The sequence below is a fragment of the Crotalus tigris genome, unplaced genomic scaffold (genome assembly GCF_016545835.1).
Source record: "Crotalus tigris isolate CLP2741 ecotype Arizona unplaced genomic scaffold, ASM1654583v1 scf7180000020347.5012614909:4044961, whole genome shotgun sequence".
Classification (NCBI taxonomy): domain Eukaryota; kingdom Metazoa; phylum Chordata; class Lepidosauria; order Squamata; family Viperidae; genus Crotalus; species Crotalus tigris.
In genome coordinates this window covers 276,180-296,725 of record NW_024097978.1, presented here as the reverse complement: position 1 = coordinate 296,725, position 20,546 = coordinate 276,180, and the positions used below count along the sequence as shown (strand labels likewise).

The window sequence follows — 20,546 nt, the reverse complement described above, 5'->3', positions numbered from 1 at the left end:
TTTTCAGTATACTATGATTATACGTATATGTATTTTTATATAAAATGTATTTATATTTTTCACATTGAAGTCTTGTTTTACCTTGTTATTTAGAGAAAGGATCTATTAATCACAACTGTTGTTAAATATGAAATTTTACTCATCACTGTAGTTTACATAATTTGTATTATTATATTCAAATAATATAAGTAACATAATCTACATTATTTGCATAAAGACACCCTTAAGAAAATTGACATGATATTGTTCTGCAAATGATGTAAAATCTCCAAAGAAATTTGGTGTGTTATATATGCAAAGTCTGGTGAATCTAGAGCCACTAAAGTAAGATTTTTTTGTATGGCTTTATAGCTGTGGACCTTCCCTTTGGTAAGGGAAAAGTCATTCCATGGAGTGCAATGTCAAAAAGTCATTATTTTTTAATGTTTAATATCAACATTTTTTAAAAAAGGATTTCTACTTTCATTAAAAATAATTAATGCAGTAGCAATTGATTTTCATATTGATCTTTAATAAATAAACATTAATATTTTATATTAAACTGCTGAGGTTCAGCATTATGTATGGACCTTCTTCTTCTACTCTGCAACTCCAAAAATCACTCCAAAGGGTCTCTCAGTCTCTGAAGGAAATGTTGAGCCATGCATGGGAATTGGAAATGGAATTGCCTACTACCTATCATATCCAGACACTGATAGATATGGTAGACTATTGAAAATCACTAGTACATTTTTGTAACTTTAGAATGTTCTTGGGAGAAAAGAATGAAATAATTTTTAGTAATATAATTAATTCTGAATTACCTCAAAAGTCAGATAGACCACTTGCATTAAAACATTATTAATTTTTAAAATGTACATTTCGCTTCAAAAATATATTTTATTGAATTATACTTTAATCTTAACTTTTATTAACAAATGCAACTCTGTAATTACATTTAGTCGTAATTACATTTAGTCGTAATTACATTGCATCCCATAAATAAGTAATTTCAATACGAGTATGCATGAAATGAATAATATATTTTGTTTCTTATTTGGGGAAAAAGAGCTTCATTCCATTTATGGCAGTGTTTCTCAACCTTGACAATTTTAAGGCATGTGGACTTCAACTCCCAGAATTCCACAGCCAGCAATGCTGGCTGTGGAATTCTGGGAGTTGAAGTCCACATGCCTTAAAATTGTCAAGGTTGAGAAACACTGATTTATGGGATAATACTGAAATGTTTCAAATGTTCTGTTATATAGAAATAATTGAAATACAAAACAAGCTTCTTGCTTTCTTGCTTTTTTCTCAAGGCCACAGATGCAGATGATATGATAGCCTAATAGCTGCTAGTTGCCATTCAATCTACAGAAAATTGGCCAAGGTAACCTTTTTAAAAAAAATAAAAATAAAACTTCTATGAGAAATAACGTGACTGATCAGGAATAGCCATTTTAATCATCTCCAGAAAGACTGCAGAACCCAAAATGATTCCTGACCAAATGCTTAAATAAATGTTCTCCCAAACATTTCACTTTCTCCTTATTCAATTCAGTTTCTGCCAATGTCTGCAGGGTGTAATCAGCCCCTGCTTGCTTTTTACAAGCTGTAAAAAGCAAGTAATTCACAAGCTAGAAAACAGCAGGTAAATCACAGTACTGAGAAAATTTGAAGTCAAACAATGTTACTTGAAATGGCCAGTTTTTGTTCTTTTTTTGTCTTTTGTCTCAATGAAAATCTGGAAAAAAATTACTCCTGTTAATGTGCCTGCAATCCTGTGTCTATGGAGATTCTAAGTCATCCAGGTCATGGTTAACCCAAAGGTGGTTTTTAAGAGGCAACTGGACTTTCTTGTTTTTCTTTAAAGACGTTTTGCTTCTCATCCAAGAAGCTTCTTAAGCTCAGTCAGCTTCAGTCAGAGCTGAAAAAGCTTCTTGGATGAGAAGCGAAATGTCTTCAAAGAAAAACAAGAAAGTCCAGTTACCTCTTGAAAAAGCACCTTTGGGACTGCAATTCTATGAATTTCTGATTAGAAGCCCAACTTTATTATTACATGCATTAATAATGTAGGCTGAAGTCTAAATTGAAGAGAAATGAAATACAGGTAATCCCCGACTTGCGAACGTTCCCTTAATGAATGTTTGAAGTTACATGATAAGCACCCCTTAGTGCTTACGAGCAAGTCCCGAAATTACGAACATTGCCGCACCACGGCATTCATTCACTCTTACGAATGACCGCAGTGGCACTGCAACATTCACCCTAGTTATTCCCTCCCTCCCCCTTCCTCACCTCTCCCTAGCAATAGGCCTTCAATACTCACCTTGTGAAGATCGAGATTCTTCACTTTCTTGGCCTGAAGTAATGCAAGATCACACGAGATCAGTGGCGTGAGATCTAATGCTACTGAACTTGCGTCATCTCATGGTACTTTAGGCTTCTGTTCTCTGCAACAGAGAATGGAACCGAAGCCGGGGGGGGGAACGCTTCCATCCTGGAGGCTGGATCGAGGAGTTGGAGGCCTGTTCCAGGCTGTTGCCACCCAGATCTGAGGGTGGGAGATGTATCTGTGGCCCTCGAGGCCCAATCTGGGTATCAGAGACCTTTTCCAGGCTGCTGCCACCTGGAAATGGGCCTCTGGAGGCACGCAGAAACATCCCCCACCCTCAAATTCGGTTGGCAGTGGCCTGGAAAAGGCATTGAACACCTGGATCAGGCCTCCGGAGGCATGCGTAGGAATCCCCAGCCTCACTTCCGGGCAGCAGTGGCATGGAAAAGGCCTCCTACAACCAGATCTGGCCTCTGGAGGCACATAGAAGCATCCCCCAGCCTCAGATCCGGGTGGTAGGAACTGCGGCAGAGAGGAAATGGATCTTTTCAAGGTGAGACCAGCGTGGCAGGAAGGGAGGGGGAAGCATGAGTTCTCTTAGTAGGTCGGGGAAGCCTTGGGGGCCTGTTCCATCACTAGTCCCTCCATGGCCTTCCCCATTCATTCAATTAGCAAATGCGTGGGCGAAAGCAGGAAGTGAATCTCGTTCAAGGAATGAGATTCACTCCCACAAATTTTCTAGTTACAAATGGAATGGGCAGGCTCCATTACATTTGTAACTTTAGGACTATCTGTAATTCTAAAACAATTGACAACAAAGTTGTAGTACAATACCTGGAAAACTGTGGATACATGTTGTATATAGTTGCAGTTTATTTAGAATTGGGTTCATGAGATTCAGCCACTATTATTCTGTTGATCTCTACCTATTTTGGTTTATTCAAGTTTGACTTGATAGATCCCAGGAATAGTAATTTGTTTGTGTAATTTATTAATATATTATTTATATACTCTGTATGCTACACTTCATATGGACCCATGGCAACATCACCTTTTGGAAAGAAGTGGCTGATCTCTCATGTGGCCACATTCTCCCAGAAGCAGTCACCATTTGGGAACGTCTAAAATGGCATCCGCTTCTGGAAGGGCATGATGGCCTTTATATTAAGAAAGGCTGTGTGCTGAATTGGCCGCTTATTGGAACAAAGTGGAGTGAGGCATGATGGGGAGGAGGAGGTCCAAGGATGTAGGAAGCTATACAAAAGGTGCCCTATGGTTGCGGAGACCCAGGCAGGCAACTTGTGAACTGGACAGACCTTCTGTAAAGTCTTGCCTCAGCTAGTCCTCCCAAGAAAGAAGAACTCTTGAGACAGCATCATGTCACAAGGAACTTTTATTGAGAGACAGTGACAGCAAGAAAGCAAAGCAAGATTTAGCATTTTCCCATGCAAAATGTTACATTAAAAACCCTGCCCCAATGGCCAAAAGTCCGGTTTGATTTCATCCAATCCTCAGGTGCGAAGTTGTTATGGGGACCAAAGCAATAAGTGTAGACCTAAATAAAAAGGAAAGTTTATCCAGACTGCCCCAGGACAAGAGCCAGCGTGAAGAGGTTACTGAAGCAATTATCTTCATTCCACAAACTGCTTCTCAACTCATGCTGTGCAGAGTCCCACCTTTGAGAGACCCAAACCCCGATGACCCTGGGGCAAAGAAAATAAAGCAAGAGCTCCTCACCGACCAATGGTTCAAGGACAATCAAACCTCCCTAAGATGCAGGGATGGTTTGGCTTACAAAGGGGGAAAGCTGTACTTGCCCAAGACCCTCTGTCTTAACACTCTCCGACACGGCCGTGATGTAAAACAGGCTGGGCACTTTGGATATTTAAAAACACTACATCTCATCTGGCAGCAATTTTGGTGACTGGGATGGAAATGGAATGTGGAAAACTATGTCCGGAGTTATGTTGTATGTGCTACCATGAAAAGAATTCCAGGGAAACCCCTTGGGTTATTACAACCGGTGGCGGACCTTTCCCAACCATGGGAAGAAATTGTTATGGATTTTATAGTAGCCTACCTGAAAGTAGGGGAAATACGGTCATCTGGACTGTGATAGATCTGTTTTCAAAGCAAGCTCACTTTATTGCCTGCAAACAATTCCCTTCCGCCCAGCAACTAACCAAGATGTTTCTGAAACACATCTACAGACTGCATGACACACCAAAATGAATAATCTGACAGGAGGGTGCAGTTTACTGCTAGGTTTTAGAGGAGTTTTCTTAAACTAATTGGCTCATCTCAAGGACTATCGTCAGCCTTTCACCCGTCTATCAATGTGGTGGCTGAATCTGCAAACTCAATGGTGGAACAATATCTCCAATGCTATGTGGATTATCAACAAACAAACTGGACTGTCCTCCTCCCTTTCTGAGAGGTGGCTTACAATAACTCTGTTCATAGCAACACCGGTTTCACACCTTTTAAAGGGAAAGAGTTCAGCCCAATACCTGAATATCCTCAGGGACCCTTCGCTTCCCAAACTCTTGATCAATGGGTGAGGGGGTGGGAAGAAGTCTGGAAAACCACGAAAACTGCTTTAAAAAAGGCTTCCGAGACATATAAAAAAGAGGCAGATAAAAAAGGGCTCTTCAAAGGACATTCCAAGTTGGGGAAAAGGTTTATTTGTCCACAAAATATTTACGGCTAAAGTTACCTAGTAAGAAGGTAGGACCAAAGTACTTAGGACCCTTCACCACTGTAAAGATTATTAACCTGGTCACGGTAGAACTAAAACTTCCCAGACTCTTAGGAAAATTTCATCCTGTATTTCATTGTAATCTGCTGAAACCTTTTCAGGATTCCACCTTAAGACCTCCCCCTAAGAAGGCACCTGGACCTCTCATAGTAGCAAGACAGACTCACTATGAAGTGAAGTGTATTCTTGATTCTAGAATTTTTAGAGGGAAATTGCAGTACTTAGTGCAATGGAAGGGGTATCTGTTGTCTGAATCCACCTGAGTGAAATCTAGCGATGTAAAAACTGACATACTCATTAGTAGATTCTATAAGAAACACCCAGCAAACCTAGAGGCAACCCTTAACCTATGATGTTTGCATTATAGGATTTGTCCTTTTTGTAAGGGGGCCGGATGTCAACGCTGCTAACATTGGATGTTCTTGCTTTGACAACAGATGGAAATGCAGCCATTTTCTCTATTGCTTTTAGAAGTAGTTGATGCTGGGAGGGGAAATAGGGATGAGAGTCTAGCTAGTCATAACAATAATAACTTGAACCATTAAAGGAACTTTTTAATGATATCTTGTCCGGAGCAGAATTACCTCCATCTTGGAGAACGGCCTTCATATTATTGATTCCAAAGGAAGACCAGGATCTGTCCCAACCTAGAAATTACAAGCCTATATCTCTTTTAAATACAGATTATAAGATTTTTGCAAAGATATTGGCAAATAGATTAATGCAGGTTTTGAAACAACTGATTCATACTGACCAATCTGGATTTATAATGGGAAGATATATGAAAAATAATGAAAGACAAATTGTCAATTGAATAGAGTATTTGGATAAGAACAACCAAATCCCTGCTGCTTTAATATTTATAGATGCTGAGAAAGCTTTTGATCAATTAGATTGGAAATTTCTATTGAAAGTCGTAGAAGGAATGAATTTTGGAGATAAATTTTTGTGTGCTCTCAAGGCCATATATCAGCAACAATCGGCACAAATTATAATTAATGGGGGATTAACAGACGTATTTAAAATAGGAAAAGGTACAAGACAGGGTTGTCCTTTATCCCCCTTGTTATTTGTATTAACAATGGAGATTTTACTTACTAAAATTCGAGATTCATCTAGATTAAAAGGAATAAAAATAAGTAAGATTGATTACAGGCTGAGAGCTTTTGCTGATAATTTGGTTGTGACGTTATCCCATCCAACAGATTCGGTCAAAGATTTGGTTGAAATTTTAGCACAGTATGGACAGGTCTCTGGTTTTAAGGTGAATAAGAATAAAACTAAAATATTATTGAAAAATATGTCTATGAAGGGAAAAGATTTTATAGCTGAAGCAACAGGTTATGAAGTAGTTAATAAGGTTAAGTATTTAGGAGTATATATTACAACATCTAATGGAAAATTGTATAAGAACAATTATGAACGCTTATGAGTTAAAGTTCAAAAAGATTTAAATGATTGGCAAAAACTGCAACTATCGTTACTGGGGAGAATTTCAGTAGTAAAAATGAATGTCCTACCAAAGTTTCTTTTTTTGTTTCAGAAGATACCTATTTTAAAGAAGGATGCTAATTTGGATGAATGGCAGAAGGGTATTAATAAATTTATTTGGGGTGGGAAGAAACCAAGGGTAAAATTTAAGATTTTACAAGATGCTCGAGAAAGAGGTGGACTTAAAGCACCTAATTTGAAATTATATTATGATGCGGCCACTTTAACTTTAGTAAGTGACTGGCTTAATTTAACAAATAAAGATGTTCTTGAAGGGTGGGATTTATTATATGGTTGGCATGCATATTTAATTTTTGATAAGAAAGTAGATTTGGTCTTTAAGTCACATATTTTAAGATATGCTTTACTTCGAGTTTGGAAGAAATATTATTATAAGTTAAATTATAAAATACCTATTGGGATTCCTGGACAAGCAATTCAGGGGTTCTCTAAGGGGGTGAATTTTGATAACATTTCGTACAAAGAGTTACTTATTTGGTCGGGTACTGATTGGCAACTAAAGTCTTCAGATGTGTTAAGGCAAGAAAATATTTTACAATTGTGGTTTTAATATTTGCAAATAGTGCAGAGGTGGACTTTAGATAAGAAAGTTGGAATTACTCTAGTAGATGAAAATTTGGTAATTCAGATTAAGGATCAGAAACATGCCCATATTAAAAGAATTTACAATGAGTTAATAAAATTGGATTCGGAAACAGAGTTAGTAAAAGATTGTATGATGAAATGGGCCCAGAATATTCAGGAACCGATTTCATTGGACTTATGGGAGGTAATTTGGACTAGAAATGTTAAATTTATGCAGGCTCAAAACTTGAGGGAAAATTTTTATAGAATGTTTTATAGATGGCATCTGGATCCTAAAAAGTTGTCTTGTATGTCCCTGAACCTGCAACCTAAATGTTGGAGATGTGGTTGCTTGGATGCAACCTATTTTCATGTTTGGTAGACTTGTAAAAATATTAAAGCCTTCTGGATTATGATTTGGTGGAACATTCAAAAGGTTTTTAAAAGGAAGATTAAGTTTACTCCCCAGTTGTTTCTTTTGGGTATTTTGGTGGATTTTGATGCTAAAGAAACTATCTTAATGTTGAATTTAATAACAGCAGCAAGATTATTGGTGGGTCAGTATTGGAAGAAGGATACTCTGCCTTCTTTAGAAGAATGGGTATTTAAGGTTTCTAATTTAGCAGAAATGGCTAAAATTTCTGCTTAGTTAAAGGACCATTCACAAGAGAGATATTTTAATGTATGGAGAAGATGGATAGAATATGTTCAGAAGAAGTATGGAACTACAAAGTTTCATTTATTTTATGAGTAATGAATTTGTTTATAAACTTATGATGTTAAAGTTTGAAGAGAGTTAAGGGTTAGTATGATTTTGGTTATTGTATAATTAGTAAACTTAAATAGATTATGTTTAATATGTTTGTATAACCCTGTACTTTGCTCTGGGAAGTCAGGGGGAGGGGGGTGGGGGGAGGATGGGTTGAAGTTTAAGTAACTCAGATAAGTAGAAATCGTGTTATTGTATATCATATTGATGTTTCAATTTGGAGAGAGGAATTGCTCGGGCATTTCCCCTGGACCGCATCCAGAGCGAGAAGATAGAGGAAGGCGAGAAGCAAGTAGGAAGGTTGAGGAGAAGGAGGAGAGGGGGTGAGTGAGGAAGAGGAAGAAGAGGGAAAGAGGCAAGTTGGTTAGAGGGTGGATGCGGTTTGGGGAGTAATGGGTGAGCAATACCGAAAGTGGTGTGTATCAATTTGCTTTATTTTTTATCTGAAGTATTTTTAAGAATGTAATGTATTGTAAAATTGAAAATAAAAACTTTTTACAAAATAAAAAAAAACAATAATAACTTAGTCGTGGGAACCCAAGGATATTGGACCCAGTGCTGATAGTGTTTTGGTGGGCTGGAGAGCTGGGGAGAAAGCCCGCGCTTCAAGCTCATTGGGGAATGTGATTTATGACTGTTTATTGGAGGAGGGAATTGCACTTTGTTACTTTGTATCCAGGGAAGGGGAATTTAGTTTCTGGTTTCAACTATATAGTACCGATACTTTGTTTCTCGAATAAAAGATTCTTTAAGGTAAACAATGCCTCAAAATTCTTTTGAAGAGTTTCATCTGTCGGAACCCTGAAACAAGGTTTGTGTCGGATGTTGGTGAATCAGGACAATCTGACAATAAGTGGGTTACTGAAACAATCCATACATGGATGAAATGAGATCATAGAATTGATGCAGCAATTCTGTCAACAACTACACAAGAAAATATTGGACTTAAATTACCAAAATCTTTGTATAATGGGAGACTTCAATGCAATAATAAATGCAGCTCTGGACTACAAAAGCCATAAACAAGGAAGAAAAGGAGGAAATATACTACCTAAAGCGTTTTCAAAAAATGAAAGAAGAATTGTGTATCCAAGACATATGGAGAGAGAGAAACCCAGAAAAACCACAATATACAGTACATTCTATTCAAATAGCCATAAATCATGGTCTAGAATTGATATGATATGGACATTTTTCGACTTGAAAATGATAGTACAAGAGGTGGAGATAGAAACTAATGTTTGGGCAGACCACAACCCAATGACCTGGAAAGGAACCGAGAAGAAACTAAGATGGTCTCTGAATGAATCTATATTGAAGGAAAAAGAATTCTTACAACTAGCAACAAAAGAAATGGAATTAAAAAAAATAAAGAAGAAAGAAGAAACATCCCTCCAAAATGTATGGGACACGGCTAAAGCATATTTTAAAGGATTGGCCATAACTTACATCTCTAAAAAGAATAAAGAAAAGAAACGATTACAGTTAAAACTGAGAGAAGAACTTAAAAAAATGGAACTAGAGTTACAAGTAGACCCACAAAAGAAAATCCTCAAGAAACAAATGGAGATAATAAAACATAAATTAAACCTGGCTGAGATGGATATAATGGCACAACAGATTAAATGGTCTAAACAGAATTTTTTTTGAAAATGTCAATAAGACGGGGAGATGGCTAGCATATAGATTGAAGAAAGAGAAAGAAAAAAGAATGATAAATAAGCTACAAGATTTAAAAGAGAATTACAGTTCCACAATGTTGCAATGAAAAAAATCATTAAAGATTACTAGAGACACTTTATAAGGCAGAGGAAGTTCCTAAAGAGAAAATACAGTCGTACTTAAAAAAAACATTTGCCAAAAAATCCCGGAGAATATTCGAAATATACTAAATGAGAAAATATCAATGATGGAGATTACAGAAGCTATAAAAAGACAAAAAAAGAGATAAGACTCCGGGTCCAGATGGACTTCCTGCAGAATCCTACGTAGCATTACAAGATGTATTAAGTCCGACTTTGAAAGAACTGTGTAATGAAATCCTCTTGGAGGCTAAAATATCAAAGTTGTGGACTGAAGCTAATATTACTTTGATACCCAAAGAAGATACTGACCTTACACAAATAAAAAACTACAGACCAATATCGCTGCTAAATGCAGACTATATAATTTTTGCTTTGATAATGGCAGAAAGAATTAAGAAATTCTTGACTGAGTATATACATACAGATCAAAATGGCTTTTTATCTAAAAGACAGATAAAAAATAACTTAAGAATGATTTTGGATGTTTTAGAGTACTATGAAAATCACCCAGGGAAACAGATGGCATTAATATTTCTTGATGCGCAAAAAGCTTTTGACAACTTAAATTGGCAATTTATGTTCCACCAGTTGATGGAAATGGACTTAGGGAAAAACTTTATAAATGCAATTCAAGCAATTTACCATAAACAAACGGCTAGAATAATTCTAAATGGAGATTATACAGAAAACCTTTGATATCAAAAAAGGTACAAGACAGGGATGTCCACTATCCCCACTGTTATTTATATTAACATTGGAAGTATTGACCAGAAATATTAGATAAGACATAGAAATTAAAGGACTGGAGATAAAAGAACAAAAATATAAATTACAAGCCTTTGCGGATGACTTGGTTTTTATCTTGGAGGAGTCACTTGAAACAGCTAATAAACTGTTGGAGAAAATAGAACAGTTTGGAGAAGTGGCAGGTTTGAAAGAAAAGACTGAAGTGTTGACAAAGAACTTAACAGATAAACAGAAATGTCAACTTACAAAAAAGACAAATTTGCAAATAGTTAAAAAAGTTAAGTAAAGTACTTAGGAATCTATCTAACAACAAGATGTGCAACATTAAAAGAAGACAACTATGAAAGATTGTTAAAACAAATGAAAATGGATTTGGAAAAGTGGAAAAATCTTCAACTGTCATTGTTAGGAAGAATAGCTACAGTGAAAATGAATATCTTATTGAAAATACTCTTCTTATTCCAAACAATTCCTGTAAAACTGGGAAAGGTCTTTTTTGATGACCGAAACACAAGAATATTGAGATTTATTTGGCAAGGGAAAAAAAGTGAAAATGCTACAAGAAGCTAAAGGTAGTGGAGGATTTGGACTCCCGGACTAGAGACTATATTATCAAGCAGCTATTCTATCATAACTTAAAGAATGGATAATGCTGAGAAATAAAAGACTATTGTATCTAGAGGGGCATGACCTACAAATTGGTTGGCATGCCTTCCTATGGTATGAGAAAAATAAAACACATAGATACAGTACTTCCAAAACCACTTTATAAGGAATGTATTCCTTTCAGAATGGGAAAGAATAAAGCAGAAAATTATATTAAACTACCTGAGTGGCTTTCAACAATGGAAGCTTTTGCTTACCCAAATTTAATTAACTATGACAAAGTCATCACCTATAAAGATATCCTGGATAAGGAAGGAACATTGAAAGATAGACAAGATTTACAACAACAAGGTATTGACTTAGCATGGTGGCTATATTTCCAAATTCAAACAAGATGTACAAAAGATGCAAAGACAATGGGATTATATAAAGGACAGAATTTGATCAAAAATTATTAAAAACAGATGAAAATCTGATCAAGAAACTTTACAGATTTCTACTAAACTTGAAGATGGAAGAAGAGCAAGTAAAAGAAACAATGATAACATGGGCAAAAAACTTTGGATATTCTATAGGTTTGGAAGATTGGCAAAAATTAAGTGATATAAACATCAAATTGACTAAAGAAGTTTCATATTAAAAAAATTGTATAAAATATTTTATAGATGGCCTATGACATCAGTAAGATTAGCTAAAATGTTTAAAAATACTTTGAATAATTGCTGGAAATCTAAACAAAGGCCAGGTTCTTATTACCATATTTGATGGGTATGCCCTAAAGGGAAAAAGTTCTGGCTTAAGATACATACATGGCTGGAAAAAATGACCAAAATACAGATAGAATTTAAACCAGAGCTGTTTTATTAAGAATATTAGGAGTTAAGTACAAGAAGGAGAATGAGTATTTAATATTGCATGTATTGACAGCAGCGAGAATAGTATTTGCCCATTACTGGAAAAATGAAAACTTTCCAACTGAAGAGATCTTAATTAAGAAAATTTTAGAATGTGCAGAAATGGATAGACTAACCCACAGGTCGGCAACTTGCGGCTCCAGAGCCACATGTTGCTCTTTGAGTCTTCTTCTGCAGCTCCCAGCCTCTTCTGCCATTTGCAGAGAGAGACAGAGGCAGAGAGAGGCACTTGCACTTCCCTTCTCTCTCTCTCTCTCTCTCTCTCTCTCTCTCTCTGTAAAAAAGAGCAGCCTCACCCTGGTTGATGAGCTGAAAAGCTTAGTGGGTGGGGCTTCTCCCTTTGCTGCGTCTATGCAGGAAGCAGGAAAGGCAGGAGAGAGCTAGCTAGCCCAGCTATGCTGACTCAGGAATTCTGGGAGTTAAAGTCCATGAGTCATAAAAGAGCCGAGGTTGCCTACCCCTGAGCTAGCCCAATAAGAATGTGTGTCAGCTTGTTGGAGAACAGCTTGAAGCCAGCTTGCCAGATGAACAGAAGATCGGAGAGAGGGAGAGAGAGCAAAGAGGAAGAGAGAAAGAGTGAGAGGGATAGAGAGAGAGAGAGAAAGAGAGAGGGAGAGGAAAGAAAGGGAGGGAGAGGAAAGGGGGAGAGGAAAGAGCCTAGGTGGCGCAGCAGTTAGAGTGCAGTACTGCAGGCCACTTTAGCTGACTGTGTTCAGCAGGTCAGCGGTTCAAATCTCACCGGCTCAAGGTTGACTCAGCCTTCCATCCTTCCGGGGTAGGTAAAATGAGGACCCAGATTGTTGGGGGCAATGTAAATATATATATACATTGCTTACTGGTGTACACCGCTTAGAGAGTACTTGCACTTAAACCGGTATATAAGTCTCATAAATAAATAAATAAATAAATAAATAAATAAATAAAAGAGAAAGGGAGGGAGAGAGAAAGAAAGAAAGAGGGGGGGAGCGCAAGTGCCCCCCCCACACACACACACTAAGTGGGGGAAGAGGACTGGCAAACCAAGGGCAGGGAGAGGGAGGGGGAGAGAGACCCTTTTGACATCTAAAATGAAGATAATACTGCATATATCCTTTTTAACCTTTATGATATATATCTATCTATCTCATGCATGCATGCATGCATGCATACATACATACATACATACATACATACATACATACGTACATACCTGTAATAAAGGTAAAAAAGGATATATGCAGTGTTTATCTTCATTTTAGATGTCAAAAGGGTTTTGCGGCTCCCAGTGTTTTGTTTTCGGTGGGAAACGGGTCTAAGTGGCACTTTGAGTGTTTTGGGTTGCCTACCCCTGGACTAACCTTAGAGATTAAAGAGAAAGAAAATTCAGTTTATTTTAAAACATAGGATAAATTTTACCAATGGTTAGGAAAATGAATTAGTAAGAAATGAATGTGATATGTTACTTTGAATATATATTAATAAGAAGAATGATATGTATTGACCAACTGATACTGTTTATGATTATTGTTTATCACATTCACTACAGTTATTTACTATTATATTAATTGGTATTAACTGAACATATGTATCCGGATAATAGTCTATTTGCTAAAGCTTGAAAATGTTACTGGGGGGCAACCCCAATGTTGTTCCCAATCCTGTCCCAACCCCACCCCGAACCTTAATCCCTATCCTGGTCCTATCCCTTCCCCAACCTTATAAAACTCAATAAATAAATAAGAAGGAAAGAGTAACACCCCCCCCCCCATTTTCTCATGATCTCCTCATGCAGCCTCCAAAAAACATGAGAGAATAGAGCATGCTTTCAAGAATTAATTGTTGTTGGTTGTTGATGAATGGAGGCATGTCACCCAAAATGTTGTGCCGTGTCACTATCGTTGGGCTGGACCTCCAGAAGGGAGATTCCATGGAAAGTTGTGGAGAATAACAGGATTAGGATCCTGTATAACTTCCATATCTAGATTGACATGAAGATATTGGTCAAACATCTATATATTGTGGTAGTTGACAAGGACCAGAAGACAGCAATGGTGATAGATGTACTGGTGCCTGGTGAAGGCAACATCAGAAAGGAGTATGAGAAGCTGGAGAGGTACCAGGGCCTAAAGGAGGAACCAGAGACTATGTAGAAAGGAAAAAGCCAAAGTGGTCCCAGTGATGGAAGGAGCACTCAGGGCTATGACTCCTAAACTGGGAGAATGGCTCCAACAAACCCCAGAAAAAAATGTCAAAACTCCAGAAGAGTGCAATGCTAGGAACAGCTCTGGTAGAGGATTGGAGATTGAAGAAAAAAACAAACAAACAAAAAAAAACGGTTCATAAACTGTATATTAAATTAACTACCACCACATCATCCTAATGGAATATTATTGGCATTCTTCTATGAAAGTTTATGTATTATTAAAGAGCTGTAAATGTTGCCATAAGTGGTCCAAACAGTAAAATCAATATTCAGATACTAATTTTAATTTTTTTCACATTAGTTTTGTTGTGGTTGTATATTCTTTTAAGTAATTAATGATAATTTCCTCCAGCTCTAGCAGTTATTCAAAAAGAAAACATGTGACCAGTTCATTGAAATGACTTTTGGTAAGTCAAGACTTTGCTATGTAGTATCACCAGAAATTGTAAACTTTCTAAAGAGTTACAAAATAGAAGGTAGCTAGCCTAAAGTTGTGTAAAGATCTGGAATTTCTCTACCTTACACTTAATAATCACATGACATTGGGGGAAGATTTCAGGGAAGAAATGGCCCATCTTCTTGAAGATCTTCCTTTGGGTCATAAGGCAAATACAATGCTTAGCAATCTTTAACATTAGCCTAATTCAGCGGTTCTCAACCTTTCTAATGCCGTGACCCCATAATACAGTTCCCCATGTTGTGGTGACCCCCAAGTGGGTGTGGCCACCAATAAGAGGGAGTAGGACAGCTAGGGAAAAGGGAAAAAATGGCAGACAGTGTGGTTTGGCGACCCCCGTGAAATGGTCATTCGACCCCAAATGGGGTCCCGACCCACAGGTTGAGAACCACTGGCCTAATTGCTGTGATAAGTGAGCAATATACCTAACTTTACTTTGCATAAGGCATAGAAGAGAGTAAGGATGTATTTTCTCTGCATGAAGTGGGGCTTTTATTTATGTAGACAAAGTGATTGTTCCCTGTATTTCCTGTATGCGGAATATGTTCCATACAAGATTAACACAGAGAAAATTGCTTCCCAATGAGCTTGATGCCTTGTGATGCAGAAACTGGGACTCTATAGTTCAGCAACATTTAGAAGTTAATGGGATAGCAGAGAAAAAAATCTGCACATCAGGTAATTGCCTCAAATTGAAGTGTTTTATAAAGTATTTTGAGACCTTTGGTGCATAAGGAGGTCAATTTTTGGACTTCTCGTGTGAGTTAATATTGAAACATCTATAGCATTTTTCAAGTATATCACTTAGTTCAGCTTGCAAAACATACATTAGATATTAGGAATCTTACCATGAAATTTCCTGGATGTATGTATAACTCCATGCCTTACCAAATGTCTGTAAATTCAAGCTGTACTGTGTAAGAATGTGATACCATAATTATGTACTTATATTAGAGTCAGAAATTATTTTCAGAAACTTCATATTTGTTTCATTACAAGTTTCATATAGTGTGGACTACATGGTTAAATAGTCCTATTCCCACTTCTTGGTTCTTAATTGAAAAGTCATAAATATTTGCTTTAAAAATTAACATGTCTCATCACTTCATTGTTTTTAAATTTTGCCTTATCGTTGAAGAAACACAGTTATCTAGTAAAACAAATCTTGTGTAATTTTGGATGATTAATTAAATAGAGATCTATATTACTAATACTCCCTCTATCATAGGTAGATTTTGATACCTGGCATAAATTTATATTTCAGACAGAAAATATTCAAATAATTTTGCAATGTATGTATGTTTTTCACATAAGGTAATCCTAATTCATTCTTCTAGGGCTTCAAACAAAACTTCAGACAGGGATCCTTGGGACCTGATTACGATGGAAACTGAAAGTGAGCAGAATTCAAATTCAGCCAGTGGCAGCTCAGGCTCTGGTGGAAGCACTCGCCCTCAGATATCGCAAATGACACTCTATGAGCGGCAGGCAGTGCAGGTGAGGGTTAATCTTTATTCTTTAGAAATGAAATTGTGGCAAATATCAAGATTGTTTTAATTCTGAGGGGGTTAGCCAAGGAAAAATATGGCCAAGAAAGTGGAATTTATGAGACGATGAGCTTCAACTCCCTGCATGCTAGTATGACAGAACAAAAACTCAGATTAATATTTTGTTTTACATCATGCAGTACTTCCTTTTCTCAGAGCAGATCCTCTTTTATCGTTTGGTCTATGGTCTTCCCAGCTGATATGCTTTGCTTTGGGAATAACCTAAATAAATATCAGATCACTTTTTTTTACTTTTGTTCTTCTTAGATAAGAAATGGTGAATGTATGATGAGATGAGGGATTATTTTCAATGACCAGCGCTAGGTAATGCTAAGATCCCTGGCCTTTAAGTAACTTCCTCCTTCCATATGCCATTTGACCAGGACAGAAGTAATACGAGATTGATGGAGATTGATGCAAGAAAAGACACAGAACTATGGGAGTTGCCTGCTGCTGCATGAGCAATAAGAGTTTGCTCCAAAAGCTTCTGCCAAACAGTATAATTCTGGCATGTACTAAATACAGCACATAAAAATTGATTATTTCTTTGAAATAATAGAAAATTTTCCTTCATAAAGGAAGGGGCAGTCTTGCTGTGAAGGATGAAGAACTCTGGGATAATCTCTCATTTTCTAAAAGATAGTAGTCCTGCTTCTTACCTTAAGTAATTTTGGTCTAGAGCAGTGGTTCTCAACCTTCCTAATGCCATGACCCTTTAATACAGTTCCTCATGTTATGGTGACCCCCAACCATAAAATTATTTTTGTTGCTACTTCATAACTGTAATTTTTCTACTGTTATGAATCGTAATGTAAATATCTGATATGCAGGATGTATTTTCATTGTTACAAATGGAAAAAAGTGATAAAGTACAGGTAGTCCTTGATTGTTTGCTTAGTGACTGTTCAAAGTTACAACGGCACTGAAAAAAGTGACTTATGACCATTTTTCACACTTATGACTGTTGCAGCATCCCCAGGGTCATATGATTTACATTTCGATGCTTGGCAACTGATTCATATTTATGATGGTCACATTGTTCCAGGGTCATGTGATCGACTTTTGCAACCTTCTGACAAGCAATGTTAATGGGGGAAACCAAATTCACTTAACAGCCATGTTACTAATTTAATCTCTCTCTCCCTCTTTCTTTCTCTCCCTCTCTCTATTTCTCTTTCCCTCTTTCTCTCCCTCTCTCTATTTCTCTCTCCCTCTCCTCCTCTAAAAGATCCTTAAAATCCTTAAAAGTTATGCTTGGGTGGGTGACTTTTTCTTTTACAGATGGGGTGAGTTGGCAGACAAGTACTCAAAAAAAAAAGGGAAAAAAGTGTGAATAGGCGTCCAGTAGCTAGCTTGAAGTTTGAACAACTTTTTTCTCTTGCCACCGGCTTCTAGGAAGAGCAAAAGACATCCAGCACTGCAACCAGGTGCCCTGGACTGGCCATTCCAGGGCTTCCTGCACCGGCTGACTTAGTTGTCTGCAACCTCCTGTTGTCGCTTGAGGGGGGGGGAGAAGGGACACGGGTGGGAGAGATTGCTTCTTTCTCAGTGGAGGAGGAAGTTATGTTGGACCGTCGACTCTGTGTCGAGCCCCGTGGACCCGACATTCGCTGGCAGGCAGGAACCTGCCCGCTGAGCTGCCACCTCCCCATTGCCCTCCACGCTGGCTGGCTCCATCGCCAGACCTCCCAGCTGACAAGTGCACATTCAGGGGGTCACCAGCTGATGGGCGCAGAAGATCGGCGCTGCGGCGGCCTCCCAGCCACCCACTTCTTCGGCTGGAGCAATTGCCAGGGCTTGCATGGTTGCCGGCGGCGGGGAATGCGTCAGCGGCCCTTCGGGACCATGCCAGCGGTTCTGTGCCACGTAGGCTTGAGGCGCAGGATGCAGAGCGGCATGGTGCCATGGGAGGTGGCAGGACGGGGGAGGGGTTACCTGCATCCTGCCGGCCGAACTCTGGAAACTTGCCTGAATGAAGAATTTTAGGAGGAGTTGAAAGCGAGACAGGTTCCTAAGACCATCAGAAATATGTGTTTTCCGATGGTCTTAGGCGACCCCTGTGAAAGGGTCATTCGACCCCCAAAGGGGTCGCGACCCACAGGTTGAGAATCACTGGTCTGGAGGTTAAGGCACCAGGCTAAAAACCAGTAGACTGTGAGATTTGTCACCAAGAAAACTTTGGTTTCCTGGACTATGGACTACATTTCCTACGCGAAAGACACTTAGCAAGGGATGGGCTGCATGGGGAAAAATGTACTCAGAAAAAGACTGGCCTAACTCATCAGGAGGGCTTTAAACTAAAATAGAGAGGGAAGAGTGACCAATAAAACCAGTCATAAATCCCAAGAAAACAAATCAAACAATGAAGTAGGGAGTGGTGAGAAAAAAAGAAAAACTCCAACAACAATCAGGAGATGCAGGAAACATACCCTCGGATAGACATAAAGGTCTTAAATTTTTATATACAAATGCTCAAAGCTTGGGGAACAAACAGGCTGAACTAGAAGCAATAGTACATGAGGGCAGGTATGACATAGTTGGCATTACAGAAATATGGTGGGATGAAACCCATGACTGGAATGTACTGATAGATGGATACAAATTCTTCAAAAGAAATAGATCTACAAAAAGAGGGGAAGGAGTTGCACTATATGTAAGAGAACATTACCTATCTACAGAAATGCACGTAATCAAAGATAAAATCCCTCCATAATGTATATGGGTCAATAGAAAAGGGAAAAAAAAGTGACATTGCCATTGGTGTATATTACAGACCACCCAACCAATCAGAAGAAATAGATGAACTCTTTGCCAACCAGTTAACAAATGTATGTAGAAAACATACCACATTAGTAATGGGTGAGAATATTGATCCTTTCTTTACTATATTACAACTGAATTTCTTCGGAAAGGCTTCCATAAGCTAAAAACCTCTGAATGTAAACAGAAGCGGCATTTTAATTTTATGGAGGACAGTACTGAAGTGGAAGTAACATAAAGCTACAGTTTTGATAAATTTGAGAATTGAGATAACTGTTAAGATTTTCTCTTTGAAAAAAAACATTGAAGCGAAATATAAGAAATCAATTCTTTGTTTTAAAAGTGGAAAATGGACTTTCAAAGTGGACTTTCTAGTGGTGGATTTGTGTATAGCACTATAATTTGCTTCCTGGCTGCTTGGTGATTCCTAGCTCAGGAGAACAGCTGGTAATAAAGGAAAATATTTTGGCATACTTATCACTGTGACCTTCTTGGATTATAAATACATACTGAGCTTGGACTTTTAACTTCAAGAGCTAGTGGGAGAGAAAGAAAAATTTAACCATGGACTATGCCTGGCTGGGAGTGACCTTTGAGCTGTTTTCAGAGAAGTTGAACATTTTAAACACTACAAACATTGTGGATTACAGCCTTGCCTGATTGACAGTTCTTGGATACTTGACACAAAGAATTATTATAAAATATTGCTTTCAGGACTGAACCTATACTTTGGAATCTATTATATTATAAAGGATACATATAAAGAACAGAAAACTAGAGGAAACTTTGATCTACTTTTACTGAGACTGGTGATACTAGTGTCAATGCTGCTAACATCGATTGTTCTTGCTTTGACAACATATGGAGACGCAGCCATTTTCCTTTATTTTAGGTTTTACTCTTAGAGTTAGAATTAGATGATACTGGGGGGAGGGGGAGGAATGTGTTTGGGAGTTTAGTTAGAGAAAACAATAATGTATAATGGTGGGAACCAAGGTTCTTTGTAATAAGAGATGATAAGACATGGCGGGTTGTAGAACTGGTGTGAAAATTAGCATTTCAAACTAATTGCAGAATGTGATTTATGACAGTTAGTTGAAGGAGGGCACCGTACTGTGATACTATGTGCTTAGGGGAGGGGAAGCCAGATTTTGGTTTGGACTATACGTGCCGATGTGTTGCTACTCGAATAAAGATTCTTTAAGGTAAACAATGCCTCAAAGTTCTTTGAAGAGTTTCATCTGTTGGAACCATGACATTAAGCCAAAATCTCCAACTTTCCTAATTATTTAGGGGTCCTGAGCCCCAGTCGCTGTCCCTAGCATTGAGGGATAAGCTGACGAAGATTTGGGGAAGATTTCGCCATGGAGTGGGAGAAATTGCCTGAAGCTGCTACCACAAGGGGGGAAGCGAAAACCAGCACGCCGGTAGAGAAGGAGCTTTTGCAGGTCTCTCAGCTGGGGGCGAAATCCAAGCAGCTAGGACAGCTAATCTGGTCGTCACATTGGGTACAGCCCAGCGGAGACTCCACATACTTCGTGTCGGCCTTGCCACCCTTAAAGGCCTTAAAGGCGGACCAGACTGGATTACCACGAAAGGATTCCCACATAT

The 20,546-nt window shown here is 38.1% G+C and overlaps 1 protein-coding gene across 10 annotated transcripts in view; it reads left to right on the top strand.

Moving 5' to 3' along the window:
- Nucleotides 1-20,546, top strand: part of PHC1 (polyhomeotic homolog 1) — a 155,943-nt gene that overhangs the window by 4,941 nt on the left and 130,456 nt on the right. For 8 of the 10 annotated variants that reach the window (XM_039366533.1, XM_039366534.1, XM_039366532.1 and 5 more), the window contains exon 2: nt 15,966-16,125. In XM_039366533.1, coding sequence (XP_039222467.1) covers nt 16,012-16,125 — 114 coding nt within the window. In that variant the 5' untranslated portion in view covers nt 15,966-16,011. Of the gene's footprint in view, nt 1-1,298; nt 1,370-14,523; nt 14,579-15,965; nt 16,126-20,546 lie in introns of all 10 variants that reach the window. The other 2 variants (XM_039366529.1, XM_039366530.1) reach the window with 2 other exon arrangements.